At 35.2% G+C, this 23,472-nt stretch overlaps 1 protein-coding gene across 7 annotated transcripts in view; it reads left to right on the top strand.

Annotated features, from left to right (window-relative positions):
• Window positions 1–23,472, top strand: part of NLGN1 (neuroligin 1) — an 829,224-nt gene that overhangs the window by 268,682 nt on the left and 537,070 nt on the right. For 4 of the 7 annotated variants that reach the window (XM_064275486.1, XM_064275484.1, XM_064275487.1 and 1 more), the window contains one exon: window positions 8,836–8,988. In XM_064275486.1, coding sequence (XP_064131556.1) covers window positions 8,836–8,988 — 153 coding nt within the window. Of the gene's footprint in view, window positions 1–1,605; window positions 1,666–8,835; window positions 8,989–23,472 lie in introns of all 7 variants that reach the window. The other 3 variants (XM_010596020.3, XM_064275485.1, XM_010596023.3) reach the window with 1 other exon arrangement.

The following is a 23,472-nucleotide window of genomic DNA, read 5'->3' on the forward strand; positions in this document are numbered from 1 at the left end:
TGCTGTTGAATCTATTCGGACTCATAGTAACCCTACAGGGCAGAGTAGAACTGGCCCGTAGGGTTTCCAAGGAGCAGCTGGTGGATTCAAACTGCCAGTCTTTTGGTTAGCAGCCATAGCTCTTAACCCCTGAGCCACCAGGGCTCCTTGATCTCTGCCAGTTATTTTATTTTTCAAGGATGTCTCTCTGAGCTGATAAAACATTAACTACATTATATCTCACGTTTTTCCCTTCTGTTTTCTGGGGTAGTGTTTTTCATTCTTTGAGGGTTTCGATGGTAGTTTTGAATTACAAACGTAATGCACAGAAATTACTGGAAAGACTTAGAAACTTTTCTCAAAATGTTTAACAATCATTTCCTATGAAGCGTGCTTAGATTTAATGCCTGCTTCTCCACTGTTTATATTATTGAAATCAACACATGACGCTCAGTCCTTTTTGTTTTTCTCCTTTCCCTATGACTGCTATTTTATGCATGGCAAAATTTTCTTGCTTACGGTTGTGTGCTTGGCTATGTTTTAACTTGAGTGTCCTATGTTTGTAATGACTGCTTTTTGCATGAGGATTATGAAATGTCATATAAATTAAATGGTTGTGGAACAAAAAGAGAATGTGGGGCTTTACTTGCTTTTTAGTGTGCTGAATATGTCAATTCTGTGACAATTAAAATTACTTTCACATGGCCTTTGACTTCCCCTTTGGTGTGCTTCTTTATTCTAGCAAATTAGCATTGTTAAGTATAATAAAACATTTATTAAACAATCACAGTGTTTTAATGTAATTATTCTTCTAAAACATGATCCTATTATAAATAACTATACTGGGCATGAAATTGCACCAGGGCATAATTCCATTACATTGCTAAATTAATAGTGAAATATAAGCCCTGACTCTGTAACTACCTTACTATCTAAACACAAACTTCCACTGATGGCACCTTTTCAGTGCCAAGTGATATGATTAACTGTTGATTTATCTGTCCAGGTGGTAAATGTCTTAAGCCCACAACTAACATTTAAATTAAAATACAAGAGGAAATATTTGTGTAATGACAAGTAATTTTAAAGTCACAGTTTTGAAAAATGTACGATTTTAAAAAGTATGAAACTCAAATGTCAATACTCTTACACACCCCCCCAAAAAAGAATACCCTACAAAAGTTCATATTTCTGTTTTCCCTAATGTTATTTTATTATTCCAGATTAAAGAATGAGTTTGACCTACTTTATTATTGTCACCAATTTAAATTAGAAAAGACACTAAGGAAAGTAAGCTCTTTCAGCTAATCAAACTGTTTACTTTTTGGTATGCAGTGGATATTTTTAAAAAATAAGTTTGTTTATAACTTGCATTCCAAGCTATGTTTTTTTTTTTTATGCTGGATAAATTCACAAAACAAAGTTTCTATGAGATATTCTAAGGAAAGGATTTTTTTTTTTTTTTTTGTTAAACAAAATAGATAATCAGCTGTGACATAACCACTTTTCCACTCTTTTTGGAAATATCCTTGAGAATTTTAGGATTTACATTGATTTTTGCCCTCAGTCTTGTTTATTCTTGAATTGTCTTTTTTTTCCCCTCCGTTTCTCCGTTCTCAATCCTAGGTCCCCTTACAAAGAAACAGGCAGATGATTTAGGTGATAATGACGGTGCTGAAGATGAAGGTATTTTTTTCCACAAAACTATTTGCATGACAAGGGCCTCGATCACTTTTTCCACCCCTTTCTATTTTTTTACTTCTTGTCTTTTTTTGAAGAGTTGTTTTTAATTCCCTTTTTGATGTGTTTTGTCTTCTTGCTTGTTGTTACATATAAGTACACATTTTTAATTTTTAAAAAAATGAATGTTAAGTTTTACATTTTGATGCCAACCATGAAAATGCTTTAAAAAGAGAGGCATTTTTTTTTGTTCTGTTTTCTTGAACTGACTCTTGATATGTGTCATCCCATGTTTTGACTGAAATTTGTCCGTATTCTTTGAACTAACAACCTCTCCCTTGTAGTCTTTCTGTAACCATTTTGCATGTTTTCTAATCTATGTAAATATTTTACCCAATATCAAACTGTGTTTCATTTTTGCATTTGACATTTGTTTAAAAAGAAACCCATGCCCAATAAAATGAAGGACAAGCTAAAAACTGACAGAAAGTGTTTCTTGAGCAATATATTTTAAATTAAACAATGCTGTTTTCTATTGATTTGATTAAATCAATGACACAAATGAGATTGTATAGATAAGAAAAGGCAGTATTTACATAACTATTTATAACCTATTTATATAACTGTAGTTAACATTGTACAGCCACTTAAGTACTGTGGGCTCATAACAGTGAGTATTTTTGGTAACGAATATAGGTTTTTTGTTTTTTTTTAACAAGATTAGTAGAATACCCTTTAGTTTCCCCACCCCCATTGCTGTCAAGTTGATTCTGAGTAATAGTGACCTTATAGGACAGAGTAGAATTGCCCTACAGGGTTTCCAAGGAGCAGCTGGTGAATTTGAACTGCTGACCTTTTTGGTTAGCAGCCATACCACTTAACCACTATGCCACCAAGGAGTCCCCTTTAGTTTCAAAGGGACATAACTTCTAAGATTGGTAAATTAAACTGTTCTGATTTTCAAAGTATTGCCACCAACTTTAAACGATACAACATTTCCTACTTCATTAATATCAAAATTGTTCTCTTTCCAACTTCCCGTGACATACAATTCTGACTTATTCTTTGTAAATGTAACTGTTCACTAGATTGACCTGACATTTCTCATTCTGTTGTGTGCCTTTAACTAGTAGTAAATTGAGTATCTAGAAAGGCCATTGATCCTTTCAGTTCATCTGGGTTCTATTGAGGGATTTTTTTTTTTTTCAATGCCACAGAGTCATGATTATTCTAGAGGCAACTAACTTAATTCCAAATTCAAAAACAATTCCTACAAATTAAATCTCATAAAGATATTAATTACATGGTGGGAAAGGTTTTTTAAGATAAAATAACCCCAACCAAGCCAGCAGAAGTGCTAGTTTAATGAATTACAAGGAAACTACGAATGAATGAATCTTTACTCCACAATTTCTGTTGTTTTCATTGAGACACATACTTAATAAACCTCTTTCCAGTAGAAAATTAAATTGTAGAGGCAGTGTTTTGAAAATTTAAAAATTACATTTCGTGTAAATATTTTTATAACATTTAAGAATTATTTTGATTAAATATAATTTATGACAATTGATTAAAAATTCATTGTCCATGAACCCCAGCAGTGGATTAAAGATTAAACACAAAGAAGTCATTACTATTTGAAAGAAATCATTATAACTGCCCAAGAGTTATCATTCTGAATGTTAAATAGCTAAAAATAAGCTACTATACAGATTGGAATTTTTTTTTAACACTTGTGAGAAATCATGACAGTTATTGGCTTTGTAGAACGTGAGTTTCTGTTCCCAGTGCTCTAAAGAACATTGCTTCCAGTGGAGGCTTTGGAATTTTCTGAACCATCTCATGATTCTTAACTCATAGACGTTGTTTATCTTAATAATGCCTGAGTATAAAGGACTTCTTAGCATGTAGCTTCTTAAACTCTAAATTTTCCCAAAGTGGCCACAAAATTCATATGCATCATTATTTCCCTATTTGAAAATTATTTTGATTGCTAATTCAATGTGATTCTCTTTTGCCTTTGGTAAAATATCATAGAGTAAGACATTTTACATGTTCATGAAAGATACCTCTGAGCTACCATAGTGAACTAAGGCCTGTAAACATGAATCTATTTTATAGACTTGCTTTGAAGCACATTTAAGGTTTTAAATAGCCATTAAAAATATCCTAAGCCCCTATTTAAACTGGCAGATAGTATTCAGGTTAAGTGCTAACTCAGTCACTCAGAAGAGTTATGAAATCAATAAACATTTTTTAAATGGTCCAAAGCTTAGAATGTCAAAGCAATCAATTCAAGTTGAATCTATTCTTCTATGTTGCTGTTTTGGATAATTGTTTAGAAAGCAAGAAAGATAAATTCAAATATTCCTCTGGGGAAAAAAATGAAAACCTTTCTTGAAAATTTTAAGCATTTTGTTTCTATTCAATTCCTTCATAATTATTTTGTTTACTTGAGTGTGAAGGAAAACTGAGGCCAGTTTTCACATTTAATTTGTTTCAGCTCTTGAGTCAATATCTCTGGGCATAAAGGAACACATAATTTACTTGATAAACTCCTTTTTTTACTTCAGTCAGAACCCCAGTTATTTGGTTAGTCATACAGAATTCTCCATTTTTTTCAATGCCCTGACTCCTGTACCCTATTTCCATATCTCAGCCACTGCATCCAGAGGCTTCCTCAACCATCCACTAGAACCTGCCCCTCAGTTGTTTTACACACTGGAGGGCTTCTGGTGGAGCATATTCATGTTTGTGTCTCTACCATCACTCTGTTACCATCTGTAAGATGGACATAAATGAATCGTTTTTTATTTGTGCTTCATAATAATGAAAAAGAACTGTATATTTTATAGACTTTTCCCATGGTGTGGTGAGGTTTCCCATAGACCAAAAAAAAAAAAGACTTATCTGAAGTGACAAAAATGATTCAAATCAATATCCCAGATTTCCACCAGTTTATTCTGGGAATTTAAGAAATCTTTTAAAATTTTCAAAATTGTCTGTGCTACGAATTCCTTAATATTAATATTGACACTCTTCGGACACTATTTTAAATCAAACACGACAAACCAGTTGCTCTTGAAATCACACTGACTTATGACAACCCCGTGTGTGTCTGAATAGAACTCTACTCCATGGGGTTTTTACCAGCTGCTTTTTCAGAAATTAATTACCAGGCCTTTCTTCAGATAACTCTGGGTTGACTGGCATCTCCAACCTTTAGTCTAGCAGCCAAGAGCATTAACAAATTGCACCACCCAGGGACTCCATATCCAACATAGACCTTTTTAAAAAATCGCTCTTGTATATTTTGTATACCTTTTAACTAAAAGTGTACCATGGATTGTGTAAAGTTCAGTTTTATAAGCACAAATTTGACCAAATTTCTTTGGGTGATTCTAAATGATAACTGAGGTTCATAAAGAACTGCGAAGCACAAAAATAACCTCAAATGTCTTTTGATATATCAGGAAAAGGTTTAATTGAGGCAGTGCTTCACAATATAAAAGCTGTTAAATGCCAAAAACTCTACAACATGGGCAATTAAAACTTAATGATTCCTTTAAGAAGAAAGAAGCCAGTAAACACATTTAAGGAGTTATGTGACTAATAGTCACTAGTACTGTTAAATGGAATTAGGATTCCAAAGCTTGGTTGTCAAGTACAAATAAATTCCTGTTAGCTATTCTAGATCTATTGACATTTGTTTCATCTGCTTAAAATTTTGGTTTATCAGAAAAATAAAATAGTTATTAAAATTTAGAAGCAAGGTGTCTACTCAGGTTCCAAGTTTATTTTTTTTTAACATGAGAAACTTAGTTCAAATCCTTTCTTACCATGAAAATTTTAGAAGAAAAATAATCATTAGTGCAGTAAGTACTTTCCCCTTAATATCCTAATGTGCACAGAGGCTTAGGTGCTTAGCAAGCCTTTAAAAAACTGCAAGTAACTAGAAAATTTGAAATGCTTGATGAATATTTGTAATTTTACTGGGACCCAGCCAGTGTTTTAAGATCTCTGAGAGTTTTTATGATCTTAGTCAAGTCAGTAGCAGCTGTTTAGGCAAAGTTAGAAATCTTAAATGAGTCACTGCCTCACAAATTGCTAGCTTCTTTATAAGGAAAAGTATGAGACAAATTAAAGCAATGATTTGTCACTAATAAATTCATTAAAATGATTAAAATACATTTAGTATATTTTCACTGAAGATAATCATCTTCTCCCTTAGGTTTTATTATTAAGATGATGGCATTAGTAAATATCATTCAATGGTAGGCTATCTGATATACACAATTTATTTATAAAGGTTCTGGTTCTTTTTAAGAACAGTAATAGAGATATAATTTAAACTGCTTGTATTTACTATTAACATTAATAATAACGGTATACTATGCAGAAAAGTAAACTATAAAATGCGTTTCTAGATTAAAACACTATCATAAGTAAAATCTAACATGAATCACTCTGATAAAACACCATTAAAAAAAATTCCAGTAGTTCTGTTACAGAAACATTGCATTTTCCCAAATTTTATTAGCAATGTTTAGGGTTTTTATACATAAGAATTTTACCTCTGTTAGTAATTAATATTCCTTACGGCATTGAGCCCTGTTGATGCAGTGATTAAGCATTCAGCTCCTAGCCAAAAGATCAGCAGTTCAAATCCACCAGCTGCTCCTACTCTTTCCTATTGGGTTGCTATGGATCTGAATTGACTTGACAGCAATGGGTGTTTTGGGTATGGCATTAATCATGGATTTGCTTCAAGAGAAAATAAACATTGTTCAGAACATCACTGTACTTTTATAGAACTTTCTAGGAAAAAATTGCTTGGTATATTAAATTCATAGGCAAAACTGAAATCTTTTAAAAGCTTGAAGAGACAAATTGAAAATTAGAATCCAACCCAATCTCTCAATAATCCTCTCAAGTCTAAATTTTTTAAAGAAAAATAAGGAGGTACCCTTCAAATTAGCTTCCAGAATGTATTGTCATATTTGTATTCTTTCCTGACAATGTCTACCTCATTTTATTATTAGGTATAAAATGTGGCAGGTCTTCTCAATGTTTGCCTGTATTGTTTTCCAGGTGATCAGAATGGTTCTACCAAGGTTTCATTACTGTTCACAGTTGGTGCTTTGTAATTTTATGTAATTTTAATTAAAGAAGAATTGTGAAACAGCCTCCCTCTGTGCTACCTCCAAGCATACAATTAGTAGAGTACAGTGTCTGCTGTGAACAGTCAGCTAATGATTTCAGTTTAATAATTTATTATTGCTTCTTCGGTGCCAGCCATACTAGAAAAATAAGAAGCTAAAGCTGTATGCAGCAAACAGGCATCTAAGGTGAATGGTTTAAGAATTTCAAAAAATTGTTTCCTCTGTACAAGTCTAACATGTCTACAAGTCCAACATGTCTACAAGTCCCCAAACCATTGCAAATGAGTGAATACCCTTTCACTCTCAAGTTTCAAGGAGAAGATAAATTTAGATTTCCCTCCCAAACGTAGCTGTGTCTTGTCTGTGGTTTCCGTGTCAAAGCATCCTCCGGTCACCACTTGAAAACAGGATGGTCTTCTCAAATACACTCTCTGAGGGGGTGTAAGTTTAAAGACTGATAAGAAGTCAAACTTAAAATAATGTTTTAAAAAATCTTTAAGTTCTGCAATGAGCCATTTCTCCAGCTTGAAAATTTGAACAAGTTTAGCTATAATGCCTGACCCTAAATTTTTTTTTTTTAATTTCAATAAGTCACTTTATTATAAAAGTTGAACACTCAAAGCATTTCTGTTGGTCATTCTTTTTACAGAAAATGCAAAGCAGTCTCTAAATAACCATCTTTATTTTTTTCAATGAGTTTGTACCATATTAGTCCATTCTGAAAGCTGACACCTCAATCATAAAGATGTAGAGAAGTTAAGTTTGACAAAAAAATATCAAAAATAAAGGAACAAAATTATACTTTCAAATGACCCTTTTCAATACTGGCATTAAAAAAAAATGATAACACACTTGGTGCAATTAATTTCAATCATGAATATAAAGAGATCATGAACTACTACATAATATTTATTGTCATTCATATTTTTACTATTCATATATTCATCATATTTATACTTATGTAAGATTTCAATCTCTATATAGTTAAACCAAATTAGTCAAAATATCATTTAATATTTGTATAGAAATCAGTGTATTTTTAATACTGACCAAAATTATTATATGTTTTTCTAGATCCTTGCTGTAAACTTCATGATTAGAGGGAAAGTACCTTAGAAAAGCAAGTACTCTTAAAATTTAGAGCTGTAGAAATCACTTTGCCACTACTCTAAATTCCAACAATTTACACTTGGATTTAGCTGTTTTGACGCATATCTACAACTTAAAAACATAGCCAGAGTGGAGCTAGGAAGAGTACAATAGTTACACCAAGAGGTGGAAAAATGTAATTTAGTCTGCTTTCCAATCCCAAAGGGTAAGTGTAGGTGAAACGAGTAGATGACCAACATCATTTAAACGATAGTCCCCTAAATGCAGCAACAGGAGCACAGATGCATATGACTTTACTGCCTAAACAATCACCCAACAGTTAGTACTTCAGTACTGAAATGAAACTTTTTGCAGCATATACACAATATTATATTATGTCCATAGATTACGGGATAAATGGTTGAGTGTTATTATGTGGCGTTTAATACAAATCGTCACAGTAAATGAGAAATGGAAAATCAATGTGTTTTATTCACTGTAGCAGTGATACCATTGTATTTAGTTTGTAGTTCATAAATTCAATGAAAGGTCTAGAACATCTTTAAAAATTAATTAAAAAATCATTTTCATTCTATTCTTTCTTTTGGTTTTACTGTTGCTTAGGGAATCACTCAAGAAGCTCTAAAATTCATACCTCCTTTCAATTGTCCAAGTTTTGTAATTCAACTTATGATTTGTAAACAAATAATTTTTTTAATTTGATTGAAAACAATGGATACGTATTGCCCTCTTCTACAATAGCTATTCTTGATATGAATTGCTTAAGAAACACTTTAACAAAAGCAGCGATTTAAACAACCCTATTAAAATCATGCCCTCTTGTCCCTACAATAGAAAATGTATTCTCTGCTTCCTTATGTGTATTTTCGAGGATAAGAACAATTGCCAACCATTTGTTTTTCAGATATTCGGGACAGTGGGGGTCCTAAACCAGTGATGGTGTATATCCATGGTGGCTCATATATGGAAGGTACTGGAAATTTATATGATGGGAGTGTCTTGGCAAGTTATGGCAACGTGATCATCATCACAGTCAACTATCGACTTGGGGTACTTGGTAAGAAGTCTCTCTTTTTTCTTTTCTTTTTTTCACCTGTAATCCATGAAGTATATAATCGTTTTGACTTGTTTTTGTTTTGCTTCACTTTGTTGTTCTATTCTTTTGACTTTGTTGGCAATTGTTGAATCAAAATCTTGTGATATTTTCAAGGAATTCTATGCATGTTCTCAAGTTACTTGACGAAGGACAGCTAGAGTTGGTTTTAAGATTTGAAAACTAAAGGTGAAGAAATTATTCACATTGTTGAGGAGTATTCTTCCAGTTTGGCTTTATACAACTGTGAAAGGCAACAGTGGCAGGGCTTTACTAAAGAAGAGTTAGTCCCTGGACAAATTTTTCCTTCGTCTACTATTCTTTTTTACAATGCTATAAAATTGCCTGAGGTTTGCAATGGGCTTAGAAACAAGTTTATGTTCTTTCCAAGAATATGTGTATGTACGGGGGTGAATAGTTTATTGGCTATTGCAGTATATGTTGTGGGATTTTGATTTTAAATTTGGTCCAATAATAATTAGGAATATTTTGAGTGAATTCCTTTTGAAAGAATTATTTAATTTTGAAAATACGTATTGATTTCATAACGTGACAAAGAGTCCAATTCAATAATGTATTCTGTTTCTCAAAGAACTGTAAAACAAAGTCAAAGTAGAGATCATATGGTATTGAAAAAAAGTACAGAGAGATACTATTTACAAAATAACTTACTCACTCTGAGATAGGCGTGTTGTTTTATTGAGTAACCAATTTTTTTAAAGATAAACTTGTTATTCAACTTGTATAGATTCTTTTTTGATAGTACTGTCACAGTTTGAGACACTAAAGTTACTTTATCATTGAATAAAACACCTTTACCTGTGGCATTTTAGCTAACAGGATTTGCTAAAAGTGTACAATTCACCCCCAAAATATTTTGTTTTTCTATCTTAATTGTTCACAAAGTCTTACCTCATCCTATAGATGTAAGGCAGTAGAATTTATAATGTTATTTGGGTACAAAGAGTCCCCTCACTCTCCAAAACATTTAGAAAAAGGAAACCGAATTATATTCTCTTAAAATAATTGTAAATATCATGTATTTTTAACCATGTTAAGGAGCACATTTTTCTCCTCAGTACTAATTATTATTATTCTAGCTCATGTGTAATCATAATGTTATGTTATGCTAACCCTCCAAATATTTAAAAAAAAAAGATTAAAACATTTTTATCAGTCAAATTTGTGTGTGTTAGAAAAGGGGATATTTTAGCAGTACAAAAATGCTGTCTTGATCTTTTCTATAGTTTCCTATTTTGAAATTTGGACTCTGGTGGATACTATAGATGCACTGTATCAATATGGGTATAAAATATTTCTGTCGTATTGTTCAAGAACACATCGTTTCTGTGATAGTTTCTAATCCTGTGTTGCTTCAGATGTTGCAATTTCTCTGGGCAGGGATGGTTATCCTCCCACTGAAGAAAACTATATTAGGAGATGTATAAAGAGATTCATAATAATTATCAGGTATCTTAGTGTTGTCATTTGTTTCTCATGGTATATTTTAATGTGAGACTCTTTGATATCTTCAATGCATTTAACATTAATTATATTACTGTTAGCTTAGCTCTTTCGATTATTTTCATATTCATCTGAATTTCTCAAGTTGAAAATTCTGATGCTAGTGACCAGTTTGTAATTTCAATTTTTTAAATTAAATGCCAAATTGTAGTAGCAGCATTTGTGAGGACTTGAACATCCATGTAGTCACATATTTTAATTTTCTTTTTTTATAAATCTTTTGATCACATCCAGTGTTGCTTCTTTCTGTTACTGGTTGTATTCAGATAAAGTAAGGATTTCATTAAAATATACTGTGTTTTTATAAGTTTTTCCCATCTTATTTTTAAGATATTCCATGTTAGTGAGGCTCTGACCTTGATCTAATTTGGATTCTATATTCATGCCCATATCCAATCTTTAAATTCCATCCTCTGAATGACTGAATTGCAAGAAAACAGATTAACCTGCCAAAAACTGAAGAGCTCAATCATTTGCTTGGTTTATATAATGGCAAACAATGTTGATGATGAATGATTTTCCCGGTATTAAATATTTGTACTGGCACCACTGCAATCTAGTGGTTTAACCTTTAGTCAGTAACTGTTCCTCAGTGATGTCGTACACTAGTAATCATTCCCAGGTATTTCCTTTATAGACCTCCTCTCAACAAGATAAAGTACAAAACTCTGTGTTAGTGAAACAACTTTAGGGCCATCTTTGGGTATTAGTTCAGAATGGATGTATTCTGGTCACTTTCTTTCTGAAACATAAATTGAGCCATGAAAAAATTCGTTTACACGAATTAATTCACGAAAAATAAAAGGATCAGAACATTTTTTTCAGTATGCTTGTATGTGTGATCAACAGTTCGTCTGACAGGGTAACTACTACTACAAAGTCTGTAAGCTGTTTTTGTTAATAATTTGCCTAATGGTGACAAGGTAAGCCAAGGTTTCTTGAATGTGGTATCCACAGTATTGCTACTTAGAAGTGTTGGCAATTAGTAAGACTTGATCCCACATCGAGAGAAAATCCCAAGCTGTGTTTGAGCATTTTTATATGAAGGAAATGAATTTTTCAGCCAAATGTACACTTGGCTAATTATGAGACTATTGCTCTCAGGTGGTTGGCAGGCCTTAAAAAAATCAGAATGTCTGAAACAGGTAATGCAATTAATGTTGATTTGAATTTGACATTTCGGGGGGTTATTTTATATAGTTTTAAACAGTAAGTTAAAAAATGACAATATTTAGTTATCTAGCAGTCAATGTTCCAGTTTAAAGCATTTCATATTAAAGAATATTTCATTCATTACAATTTGGGTCTGTTGTTGTTATTAGCTACCGTCAAGTCAGTTCTGACTCATAGCGACGAAGCACAGCCTGGTCCTGCACCATCCTCACAATCGTTATTGTGTTTGAGCCCACTGTTGCTGTTACTGTGTCAATCCATCGCCTTGAGGGTCTTCCAATCCTACACTGACCCTCTACTTTACCAAGCATGATGTCTTTCTCCAGAGACTGGCCCCTCCTGATAACATGTCCAAAGTATGTGAGACAGTCGTATCATCCTTGCTTCTAAGGAGCATTCTGGCTGTACTTCTTTCAAGACAGATTTGTTTGTTCTTCTGGCACTCCATGGTATATTCAATATTCTTCGCCAACACCATAATTCGAAGTCGTCAATTTTTCTTCAGTCTTCTTAATTCATTGTTTAGCTTTCGCATACCTATTAGGCTATTGGAAATACATGGGTCGAGTCAGGCACACCTTTTTCCTCAAAGTGACATCTTTGCTTTTTAATGCTTTAAAGAGATCTTTTGCAGCAGATTTGCCAAATGCAATATGTCATTTGATTTCTTGACTGATGCTTCCATGGGTGTTGATTATGGATCCAAGTAAAATGGAAACCTTGACAACTTCAATATTTTCTCTGTTTATCATGATGTTGCTTATCAGTCCAGTTGTGAGGTTTTTTGTTTTTTTTTATGTTGACCTGTAATCCATACTTAAGGCCGTAGTCTTTGATCTTCATTAGTAAGTGCTTCAGGTCGTCTTCTCTTTTGGCAAACAAGGTTGTTTCATCTGCATATTGCCGGGTCTAGCATACAAGCAAAAAAAAAAAAAACCTGTTATGATAGCATTGCTATGAAGAAGCTGGTAATGGCTGAGAAATAATTCCTCAACTGTGACACTTCTGTGTTGTCCTCTGGAAGGCAATATATATAGATAGATGGTTGCCGTGGAGTCAACTCTGACTCATAGTGTCTCTGTGTGCAACAGAAAGAACTGTGGCCCAATCCTGTACCATTCTCACAATCGCCAGTATGTTCAAATCCATCCTTGCAGCTATTCTGCCAATCCATCTCACCATAGGTCTCCCTCACCCTTATTGACCCTCTACATCACTAAACATGATGTCCTCCTGCAGAGACTGATCCTTCCTGAAGATGTGTCCAAAGCAGGCATGTCAGACCAGTGACGTTACTAAGGTTGGTGTCACCTAGTGCAGTAACTCCTGGTGTCACCTCTCCCCCTTGGACCTCTTCTTGTACCAAAACATACAGAATCCTTAGTAATTTTTTTTGTACTAATATTACTTATAAATCATAATTCCTGTATATCATCCCTCCTTTCCTTTAATTACTACTTCATTCTCAAAACAGTTATTGATATAGGTTCACAAATATTAATTGCCACAATATTGTTGCTTCCATTCCTGTTGCCACCGAGTTGGTTGCCACTCACAGTGACTCTACAGGACAGAGTAGAACTGCACCATAGAGTTTCAAAGCAGTGCCTGGTGGATTTGAGCTGCCATCCTTTTGGTTAGCAACCGTAGCACTTAACCACTGCGCCACATATTGTTGCTAAAACACCAGAAAATTTGACAAAATCAACTACCGTAATAACGTTGGCAACAACGAAAACACCAGCACATGCTTGTGGCATGTGCAGACTAATCTACGTGATTTGAAGCATCATTGTAATTGGGTAGTAATGATAGCTCTGACTGGAGCACATTAGAAAGTTCGAAAAGTAAATTGGCGTAGAGTTTTAGCCTTGTAGGTATATTGATGCATGTAAGCTGGGCTTACAAATAATGTTTTTGTTATAACTAACTACAGGCATATTTAAAAAAAAATTCTGCTGAAACATTGCACAAAAATTTTATAGACAGTCATTTTGGTGTTGCCCCCTCTGATAGTGTCAGCCGGTGTGGTCCACGCCTACTGCACCCTCCTTGTGATTCCACTGAGTCAGACAAAGTTTTGCGGTAATACAGACTGTCACTATTATTGTGTGTATGTATTTTTTTTTTTTCTCCTGGAATTGCTATTTGTATATGAAAGACCCGTTAATCATGTTGGAAAAAAGGCAAGGGAATAGTGGGATATACCCACTGGACTCATTTCTCCATTTTCATCTTAGAGTTCTCTGTAACCTTGTCATATTCAGTCTTGTATTTCCTTATGCTCAAGTGTTCAGACTTTCTTTTACCTATGGTTATATACATTCTTTGTCTTCATCTAGTTTTGATGTAAACTCTTTCCTTATTTGAATAATTGTTAATGTAGGCATTTTTTTTTAATACTATAGCATATGATCAATGCAAATTATCATATGGGAACTATTGTGAAAAATGCTTTGATTATGTGTTCTTAAAAAAGGAAAATAGTCAATATAAAAGGCTATGATTGTAACTACAGTAAAAGTGTTTCTGCACATGGACAAGAATTGAGAGAGAATGAAATAAATTGCTCACATATTGGAATGAGAGATTTTGCAATGAACATTTTTTGAAAATAGAAACCATCTAAATGATAACATATTCAAATTTTCAAAATGCAAAAAAAAAAAGTGCTTCAAGTAATTCAGTGTTAAAAAGTTTCAACCAGTTCTCTAAATTTAGAATAAATTCAAAGATACCTTTAGAGAAAAAGGAACATGTTTTTCCATTTTGAAGATCTAAGTTAGGCAAAGAATATTTTTATCTGATGGAAATATAACAAATTATTTTTATTTTGGTGTGTATATTTTGAAAGCATTATGCAAATATTTCACTTTGAGGACTAAGTTGCACCTGACCCTGGTCATGGTATTTTCAATCATCTTGTATGCATGCAAAAGCTAGACAACAAATAAGGAGGACCAAAAAATTGATGCTTTTGAATTATGGTGTTGGATAAGGCTATTGAATATACTATAGGCTGCCAGAAAAACAAACAGATCTGTCTTGATAAAAGTACAACCAGAAAGCTCCTTAGAGGTGAGGATAATGAGACTTCATCTCACATACCTTGGGCATGTTATCAGGACGGACCAGTCCCTGAAGAAGGACATTGCGTTTGGTAGAGTAGAGGGTCAGCAAAAAAGAGGAAGACCCTCAATGAGATGGGTTGACACGGTGGTTACAATGATGGGCTCAAGCACAGCAACCATTGTGGGGATGGGGCAGAACTGCGCAGTGTTTTATTTTGTTGTGCATAGGTACATTTTGAGTTGGAACTGACTCGATGGCATCTAACAACAATGTAATTCATAATTTCAACCTATGTGATTTACATTAGAAAAAAATTCTGTTAATGACTTCAGAAAAACTAACATCTGGAAACTTGGCAATTTTTTGTGAAAGGGTCTAATTCAGTATATTACTTAGTGATTGAATGTTTATGCCACCCATCATGGAAAAAATAATTGAAGTACTACCCCATCTACTTGTATTCAAAGAATTACATTTGGTTTACTTTATATTGCCATGAAGGGCTAAATTGTCTAAAACAAGAATACTTTTTGTTAATTTCAGTGTATATTGATGTTAATGAACACATAAATTTATTTTTATTCTATTAGACATGGTTAATAATATTTGTTGATTCTTATAACTACATTATCCATGCACTAATAATATTTCAAATATTATCAGATTGATGACAGAAATAAATATAACTTTGGTGTAATCAGTCATCAAATATATAACATTGTATGAATACACTTGTTTCCAGTAATATACATTTTACGAGGGATAAAAAGGTAAGAACAACTTAGTCCTTATCTTTAAAACATAACTGAAGAGGGAAATAAATACTCTGTAGAGAATAATAATATTCTACTTTGCATTTTATAATAATACGTGTTTATGTGCATAGTGACTTTATATAATATAAAAAGACAGATAAATCAGATCAACAACAACAACCAAACAACAGCAGAAAGCACAGAATAATCAGACGAATCAATATGGATGTGGTAATTAGATTTGTATTTGAATCTGAGCAGGCTAGAAGCCAGCAGGTATACTAATGTGTACAAAATGTTCATGATTAAAACAAAACAAAACATACCAATTCCTCAAGTGGTGCAATGCTCTGTTGTTATTCTTGTGTGTGTGTTTGTGCATGCGTGTGTGTGTGTGTGTTGCTTTTACTTTTGTTCCTGTTTGGCTCTAAATCCTAAAACATTATCCTAAACATGACCTTGTATTTGACAGGAATATATAATCAAATATTAAATTTTATAAGATGATAATGCCTATTATGCAACCAACTGTGTTCTTGGTAGGTAGAAGGAAAGTCTATCCTTAAAGAAACAAAAGGGGCTTCATGGAATGGGTGATATTGTTGCTAGGTGCCATTGAGTCCATTCCAACTCATAGCGACCCAAGGGGACACAGTAGAATTGCCCCCTAGGGTTTCCTAGGCTATAATCTTTCTGGAAGCAGATCACTAGGTCTTTCTCCCAAGAAGCCAGTACCCACAAAACCGAACCCGGTGCCATCGAGTCGATTCCGATTCATAGTGACCCTGTATGGGTGGGTCCGAACTGCCAACCTTTCAGTTGGCAGCCAAGCTCTTAATCCTTGTGCCACCAGGACTCCTTACGGAAACTGGTTGGATAAAAGCATGGACTGGATTATCTCAGGTATTAACCGAAGGAAAGAGAGCACATTCTTTCTTTTAATTTTTATTTGTCATACATTTTTCTGCTTCAAAAAAGTAAAGGTAATTTTTGACAAATATATAGGTTGCTAAAACCATATTTGAGCAGGAATATATATAATATAAAAAAAAAGGTACCAAAACTTAGGCCGTGAATTATGTACTGTAATGGAACAAAAATGTATACCGAAGTTGCCCAGAAGTAAGATAAAAAGGATAATGAATTGACTTTTATAATCACATTATCAGGTAAAGGAAATTTACCCACTAATCAGAAAAAAATGTACACATATAAAACTTTTTATCACAGTCTATTATAGCGAGGAAACCCTGGTGGCGTAGTGGTTAAGTGCTATGGCTGCTAACCAAATGGTCAGCAGTTCGAATCCGCCAGGTGCTCCTTGGAAACTCTATGGGGCAGTTCTTCTCTGTCCTATAGGGTCGCTATGAGTCTGAATTGACTCGGCGGCACTGGGTTTGGTTTGGTTTTGGTTCATTACAGAGAAATTGATCATATGAGTCATTTTTTTATTTGGAACTCTGAAGAATATAAGGATCCTGTGGTAGTATCTGCATATCCTTACAAGATGTCGATGCTCTAGCAAATTCGTGAGGTGGTAGTCAGGTAGGGCATGAACAGTAGCTAAAAAACAAAAAACCCACTGCCGTCCAGTCGATTCCGACTCGTAGCAACCCTAAAGAACAGAGTAGAACTGCCCCTTAGGGTTTCCAAGGAGTGCCTGCTGGATTCGAACTGCCGATGTTTTGGTTAGCAGCCCTAGCTCTTAACCACTGTGCCACCAAGGTTTCCAATAAACAGTAACTAGGTATATTATGGAAACCTTGGTGGCGTAGTGGTTAAGTGCTATGGCTGCTAACCAAAGGGTCCGCAGTTCAAATCCGCCAGGCGCTCCTTGGAAACTTTATGGGGCAGTTCTACTCTGTCCTATAATAAGGGTGCTATGAGTCGGAATCAACTCGATGGCACTGGGTTTGGTTTTGGTTTGGTTAGGTGTATTATACTCGTAATTCCTACAGACAGGGAGGCACAGCACTCCGTGATGCAGGGACACAAAGAGCTGCATTCTGGGACAAGGTAACAACAAGCTGGAATTGTAGGAGAGGGTTTATGTATGGCAGGTAGGCTGGGTCTAGTTAGGGATGGGGCATCTGAATAATTCTGTATGCTCAGGGGCACAAGGATTGTCTCTAGTTGTTAGGTACATGAAAACCCTGGAGGGATGGTGGTTAAGAGCTATGGCTGCTAACCTAGAGGTCAGCAGTTTGAATCCACTAGGTGCTCCTTGGAAACCATATCGGGCAGTTCTACTCTGTCCTATAGGGTTGCTATGAGTCAGAATGGACTCCAAGGCACAGGGATTGGCCCTGGGCCAATAAGGATGAGTGGATAGTGCCCAGAAGTGTGAGAACCTGATAAGGGGAGTGATTGAAGAACGGATGTACTCAGCTGCTCAAGAAGGGGAAAGAACCAGCTTCCAGGCAGGGTCTCAAAATTGTGTCAAGATAGCATTTTAAGAATATGGTATTGTACTCAGTTTGTGTTATTAATAGACAGAAAAAAAATACATGTGAGGGTCATTCATTCATTTAGCCATTCATTCATTCAATATAAGTTTTGCAGTATTATGTATAATATATTCCATTGCTTATTGAGGACATTGCAAAACAAGACAGATGTGGTCCCTGCTATCTATGAAATTGCAAGCTATCATAAAAACCAATAAAACAAACCCACTTCCATAGATTCTGACTCATAGCAACCCTATAGGACAGAGTAGTACTGCCCCGTAGAGTTTCCCAGGAGCGCCTGGGGGATTTGAACACGCCGACATTTCGGTTAGCAGCTGTAGCTCTTAACGACTATGCCACCAGGGTTTCCAAGCTATCGTAGAAGATAGGAAATAAATGAATGATTGCACAAATGATATACTTCAGATAGATAATGATTTAGTACAAAGTTGATTTCTTTACAATTACTTTTAGGATAAGTGCCAGGAAATGGTAAGTGCAATGACAGAGATATTTAGAGGTTTTTGTTAAGTGGTGACATTCAAGTTTCCATTCCTTATACTCTGAAAAAGCACTTGTCAAGATTCCTAAGGACCTCCACGTTGCCAATTTCTTTGGTCACTATCTGTTCTTATCTTACTTGATCTCTCTGAGTACAGGTAACTAATCCCTTCCTGGCATGCTTCTTTTTTGGCATTGCCCCTTCATTTCCTCTTACCTCACTGTCTGCTTCTTCTCAGTCCCTTTGCTGACTCCTCTTATCCTACCCTGACCTCCTACCCTGGGGTATCATTAAACAGAATTCTTGGCTCCTTTCTTTTCTGTCTCTACGATATATCTCCCTAGGGAATGTCACGCATGGCTGTAAATTCCATCTCTGTGAAAGTGACTTCCAAAGTCTTCACAAATGGCTATTCCTCAGAGCCACAGACTTTTATATACTTCTGCCTTTTTACACAGGCATCTCCAGGTAGATGTCTAGTTAATGCTTCTGATTTAACATACATTGATTGTCACTCTCAGACTTCCCTATTTCATTGTCATCCACATCTACATTACAGTAATAATTGCAACAAGAACAATATTAATAGTCACAGCCATTAATCACTGAATATATTCCGAAAGATGCTCTGAGCATTTTACATAGATTATGTTATTAAATTCTCACAAAAACTCTATGAGGTAGAGTTGTTAATTTCCCCATTTTATGAACAGCAGCAAATGAGTAGAGAGCTTAAGTAACTTAATTGCAGTCCTACAGGTCTCATAGTGTTTAAAAGGGGGAGCCAGACGCAGCATTATAGTGCCGGCATTGGCACTGCCATCCGTCTAGATGATCAAGCAAATACTCTATGGCTTTCCTTGATTTGTTTCTCTCCTTTATGTTCAACATCCACTTATCAGCTTGTCTTACTGAATGATTCCAAAATACATCCTGGTCTCTTTCTTTCCATTTCCTCATTTCCCAAACAAATACAGCTCTCCTTAAACGTCATAGATTTTCTCCCTCTATCGCTTTTGCTCCCTAACTATAATACATTCTCTGAATAGCAGAGGCAGATTACCTTTTCAAAACATAAATTATACAACTTCTCTTCTCTGCTTGATACCCACTATTCTCTTAGAAGAAAATTCAGACTCCCTCCCTGTCCTGTGCCAAAACCCTGTGTGACCAGGTCCTGCACTGTGTCTCTTAGTTTATCTCAAAATGCTCTTCCTGTCTGTTGTAGCCATACCCGCCAAATTCATTCTCATATTAGAAACTTTATGTTTGCTTTTCCCTCTGCCCCAGATCTTTGTGAGGCTGGTTTCTCATTCTTCTGATTTTGGTTTAAATGCCATCTGTTCTAAAAGCCATCCACATGCTTCCAGTCAAAAAGCAGCTACCAAGTCACAACTCACAATGGCTTCTCTGTTTGAAAATGTTCTACATTTCATTTATCATCTTCAATTTTTCTTTTTCTTGTTTATATTTAGATTGTTTGTCTTATTATTGTCATCTTCCTTGTCCTATTGCTCAGTAAATAATCATTGAATAAACTTTAAATCGGATCTGAAGGTTCAATAGCTATTGACCCAATATGGCCATAGAATGGAGACACAGGCAGAGTCTCAGGCAGAGAGGGGAGCATGGGTGAAAACCAGAGGAAGGGAGAAGCTTCAATTTTTATGAGTTGTATTTGCAAAAAGAAAAGAGAGCTCAAGGAAAAGAATATTTGTGGAGGTGAAATGTGAACTGAGGGTTACAGGTCAGGCCACTCTGAACCTCTTTTGCTAGCACTATTTTGGTTTTTTTCCTTTCCTCTTCATGCATTTACAAAGTCAAATTTAAAGGCAGATAAAATATTTTGAAATAATTTTAAAAGATGTGTGGTAATTAGAAGCCAAACAAATTGTTGAAACAAGCAGCTGCAGGAATGGGGGGAATACAGAAATCCAAACAAACAAACAGACCACCCACAAACAACCAGGCCAAGTTCTCTCTCTGAATTAAATGAGCAAAACTGTCTGCTGAAATTCCATGTACAAAGGAAAGAATCCCTGGTGGGGTGACTAGCCCTTAGCTAGATGTTCTATTTGTAGAATGAGAGGGTAACTGCAGGACTTGCAGGGACTATGGATAGTTTTCTTCCTCACCCAGGCTTCCCTTCCTTAACTATGTTCCTGGCAAAAGCTATGTAATATGTTATGGGTTTGAATTGTGTCCTCCAAACTTTATGTTGAAGTTCTAACCCCTGTACTTGTGAATATGACCCTGTTTGGAAATTTCTTTTGTTTTGCTAATGAGGCCACACTGGACTAGGGTAGTTCCTAAACCAATTCCTTCTGAGTAGCGTCTCATAACAAGAGCAGAATAGATACATACAGAGGGAAGATGCCATGTGAAGAAGGAGCCAGATGCATGTACAAGCCCAGGGACATCAAGGATTGCCTGCAGCTACTAGGAGATAAGAGAGACAAAGAAGAACTTCCCATAGAGACGACACCCTGAATTTGGACTTCTGGCCTCTTGACCTGTGAGAAAATAAATTTTTCTTCTTTAAAACCATCTTCTTGTGGTATAGCTTGTTATGGAAACACTAGGAAACTAAGTCACAATGTAACAAATTAATCACAATACCAATTTTTTTTTTTAATGGAGATATGAGTCTTCTCCCAGGGTCAGTTTTTCTTCTCTGTTCCAAAGAAACATGAGGGCTTGACTTTTGCTGACAAATGGCCATTTCTTCCCTCTGAGTTTCCTCAACAAGGAACGAAGGAAGTACTCCCGCACCTTCTGGTGACCTAGAGCCATGGTCCTTGATGTTTCACCCACTTTCACTGTTTTGCTTTAAAAATGCACAGCAACTTCATTTGTCAGGACACCTTGTTTATTCTCTCTCTTTCCCCTTCTAACGTCTTTGATTGAACTACTCAATGTTTTAGCATTTGCATATTGCTCCTTTTTTCCTCTCTTTCTATTTTTAATTGGTGCAGCTTATTTTGTGTTTCCAAATACCTAATAATAGTTTCTTTCTTTCTATTCATATTGCTACTACCTATTCACCTTGAGTTACCATGGTAGCCTTCCAGAGCTTTTCCTCTGCTTCAGTCTCTAAGAGGGATCCATGGGAGATGGGACCCATCTCAGGCTTTCCCTGCCACTTCAGGTCTGCTGAAGTAGGTTGCTCTTCTTTTTAGCAAACATATCGTTTATTAGGTTCTGGAAAGATCCCACCATTCCAGCCAGGCCACCTTCCTAATTATCTACCAGGGTCAGTTTTTTATCACTTACCGTAACTCATCTTGCCCAGTCTACCAAAACAGTACCTGTTGCCATTGACTTGATTCTGACTCATAGGGACCCTACAGAGCCCAGCTATTGTTCTACCTTGTACAAAGCTACCCCAGGCCGAATTGATCTCCCTTTTCTCTAGGCTTCCGTAGCGTTGGAAGCCTAGCCCTTACTTTGGCATGCATAAAGCCAACTCTACTTGTTATTGTTTTTTTATATATTCACAGCTGAATATTGTAAATCCTTGCCACTCAAACTAGAAAATAAGCACTGTATCTTATCTGGTTTCCCAATTCCTTCAAGACTGGCATTCTGCATATATAATTCAAAAGGCATCAATAAGCATGTGAATCAATTCACTATGTCCTCTTCTTAAAATATGCTTATCTAAGGATGCAAGGCAGGTGGAGAGAATGGCTGGTAGTGGAGGATGTAGGCAGTTAAGCACACTAACCATGCACATGTACAGGTCTCATGTTCAGAGTCCCTTATAAATCAGGCAGCGTCTTCTTAATGGCAGCAATACATTTCCCCAATAGCAATGGCAAGAAAATTCCCTAGATCCTTTAGAGAAATACCTCATATATTTGTACTGTAATAAAGTCGTAATTTATTTAAAACTGATTAGTGATTTCTGCATTTACCATATATTTAATATTTGAATTATTCTCCACTTCCTGCTGAGCATGTGGTGAGTAAAAAAAAAATTGGTGCCTATGAGCATTAGATAAACATAAAAAATAATGCTGAAACATTGCTCCTTGTATTAAAATATATACAATACTACAGGAAGGATAACTATTGATTTTATATGTATAATGGACTATGAAACCTATGCATGTATTTTTTTCAGCCTAAGGTTGTTCTTTTGTAAAGACATGAAAAGAAAAAAAAATTTTTTTTTGGTAGTTCCTTGAACTTAGCCTTTTGATACTCGAATTGAATTACCAGTGCTCAAGCTATTGCCACAACCAAGCTTCTGAGATAGAGGTTAGGGTGAGAGACCTTAAACTGACTCTTGACTATCCACACACCCACATATCCTCCTTAACGGTATAGTCAAGTCCACAGATTTAGTTATGATTCTTAGAAAAATTTCCCCAAACATAGAACATATAGAACAAGTATTGTTTCTCAGCTACTGATACATATATGAGTAGCTGAGAAATAGTGCTTGAGAATCATAACTAAATATATATATCACCATTTAAAACACCAAAACCCACTGCTGTTGAGTCGATTCTGACTTATAGTGGCCCTATAGGACAGAGTAGAACTGCCCCATAGGGTTTCCAAAGAGTACCTGGTGGATTTGAACTGCCGACCTTTTGATTAGCAGCCATAGCACTTAACCACTACTCCACCAGGGTTTCCTGTCACCATTTAGAAACCTTTATAAAAGCTGCGGTACCTCCCTGACATGGAACATGTATAAGAGAAATATTAATTTCTATTCTGGTATTTGCTAGCTTCTTGCATTTGAGTTAAAAAAAAAAAAAAGATCTTTTCTAGGGAAGAATGTTCTTTTAGAGAATACACAAAAATATCTAAACAGAAATACCTAAGTTAACAAAAAGGATTATTGCATAATATCACCATAATTAAGATCAATTTTTCTGACAATAGAGACTATGCAGTGATTCTTATTTAGCTATGCTAGAGCTCTCTAAATTTTTTGACTTCGTATGAAAATAATCTT

This window comes from Loxodonta africana, chromosome 23, assembly GCF_030014295.1.
Source record: "Loxodonta africana isolate mLoxAfr1 chromosome 23, mLoxAfr1.hap2, whole genome shotgun sequence".
Classification (NCBI taxonomy): domain Eukaryota; kingdom Metazoa; phylum Chordata; class Mammalia; order Proboscidea; family Elephantidae; genus Loxodonta; species Loxodonta africana.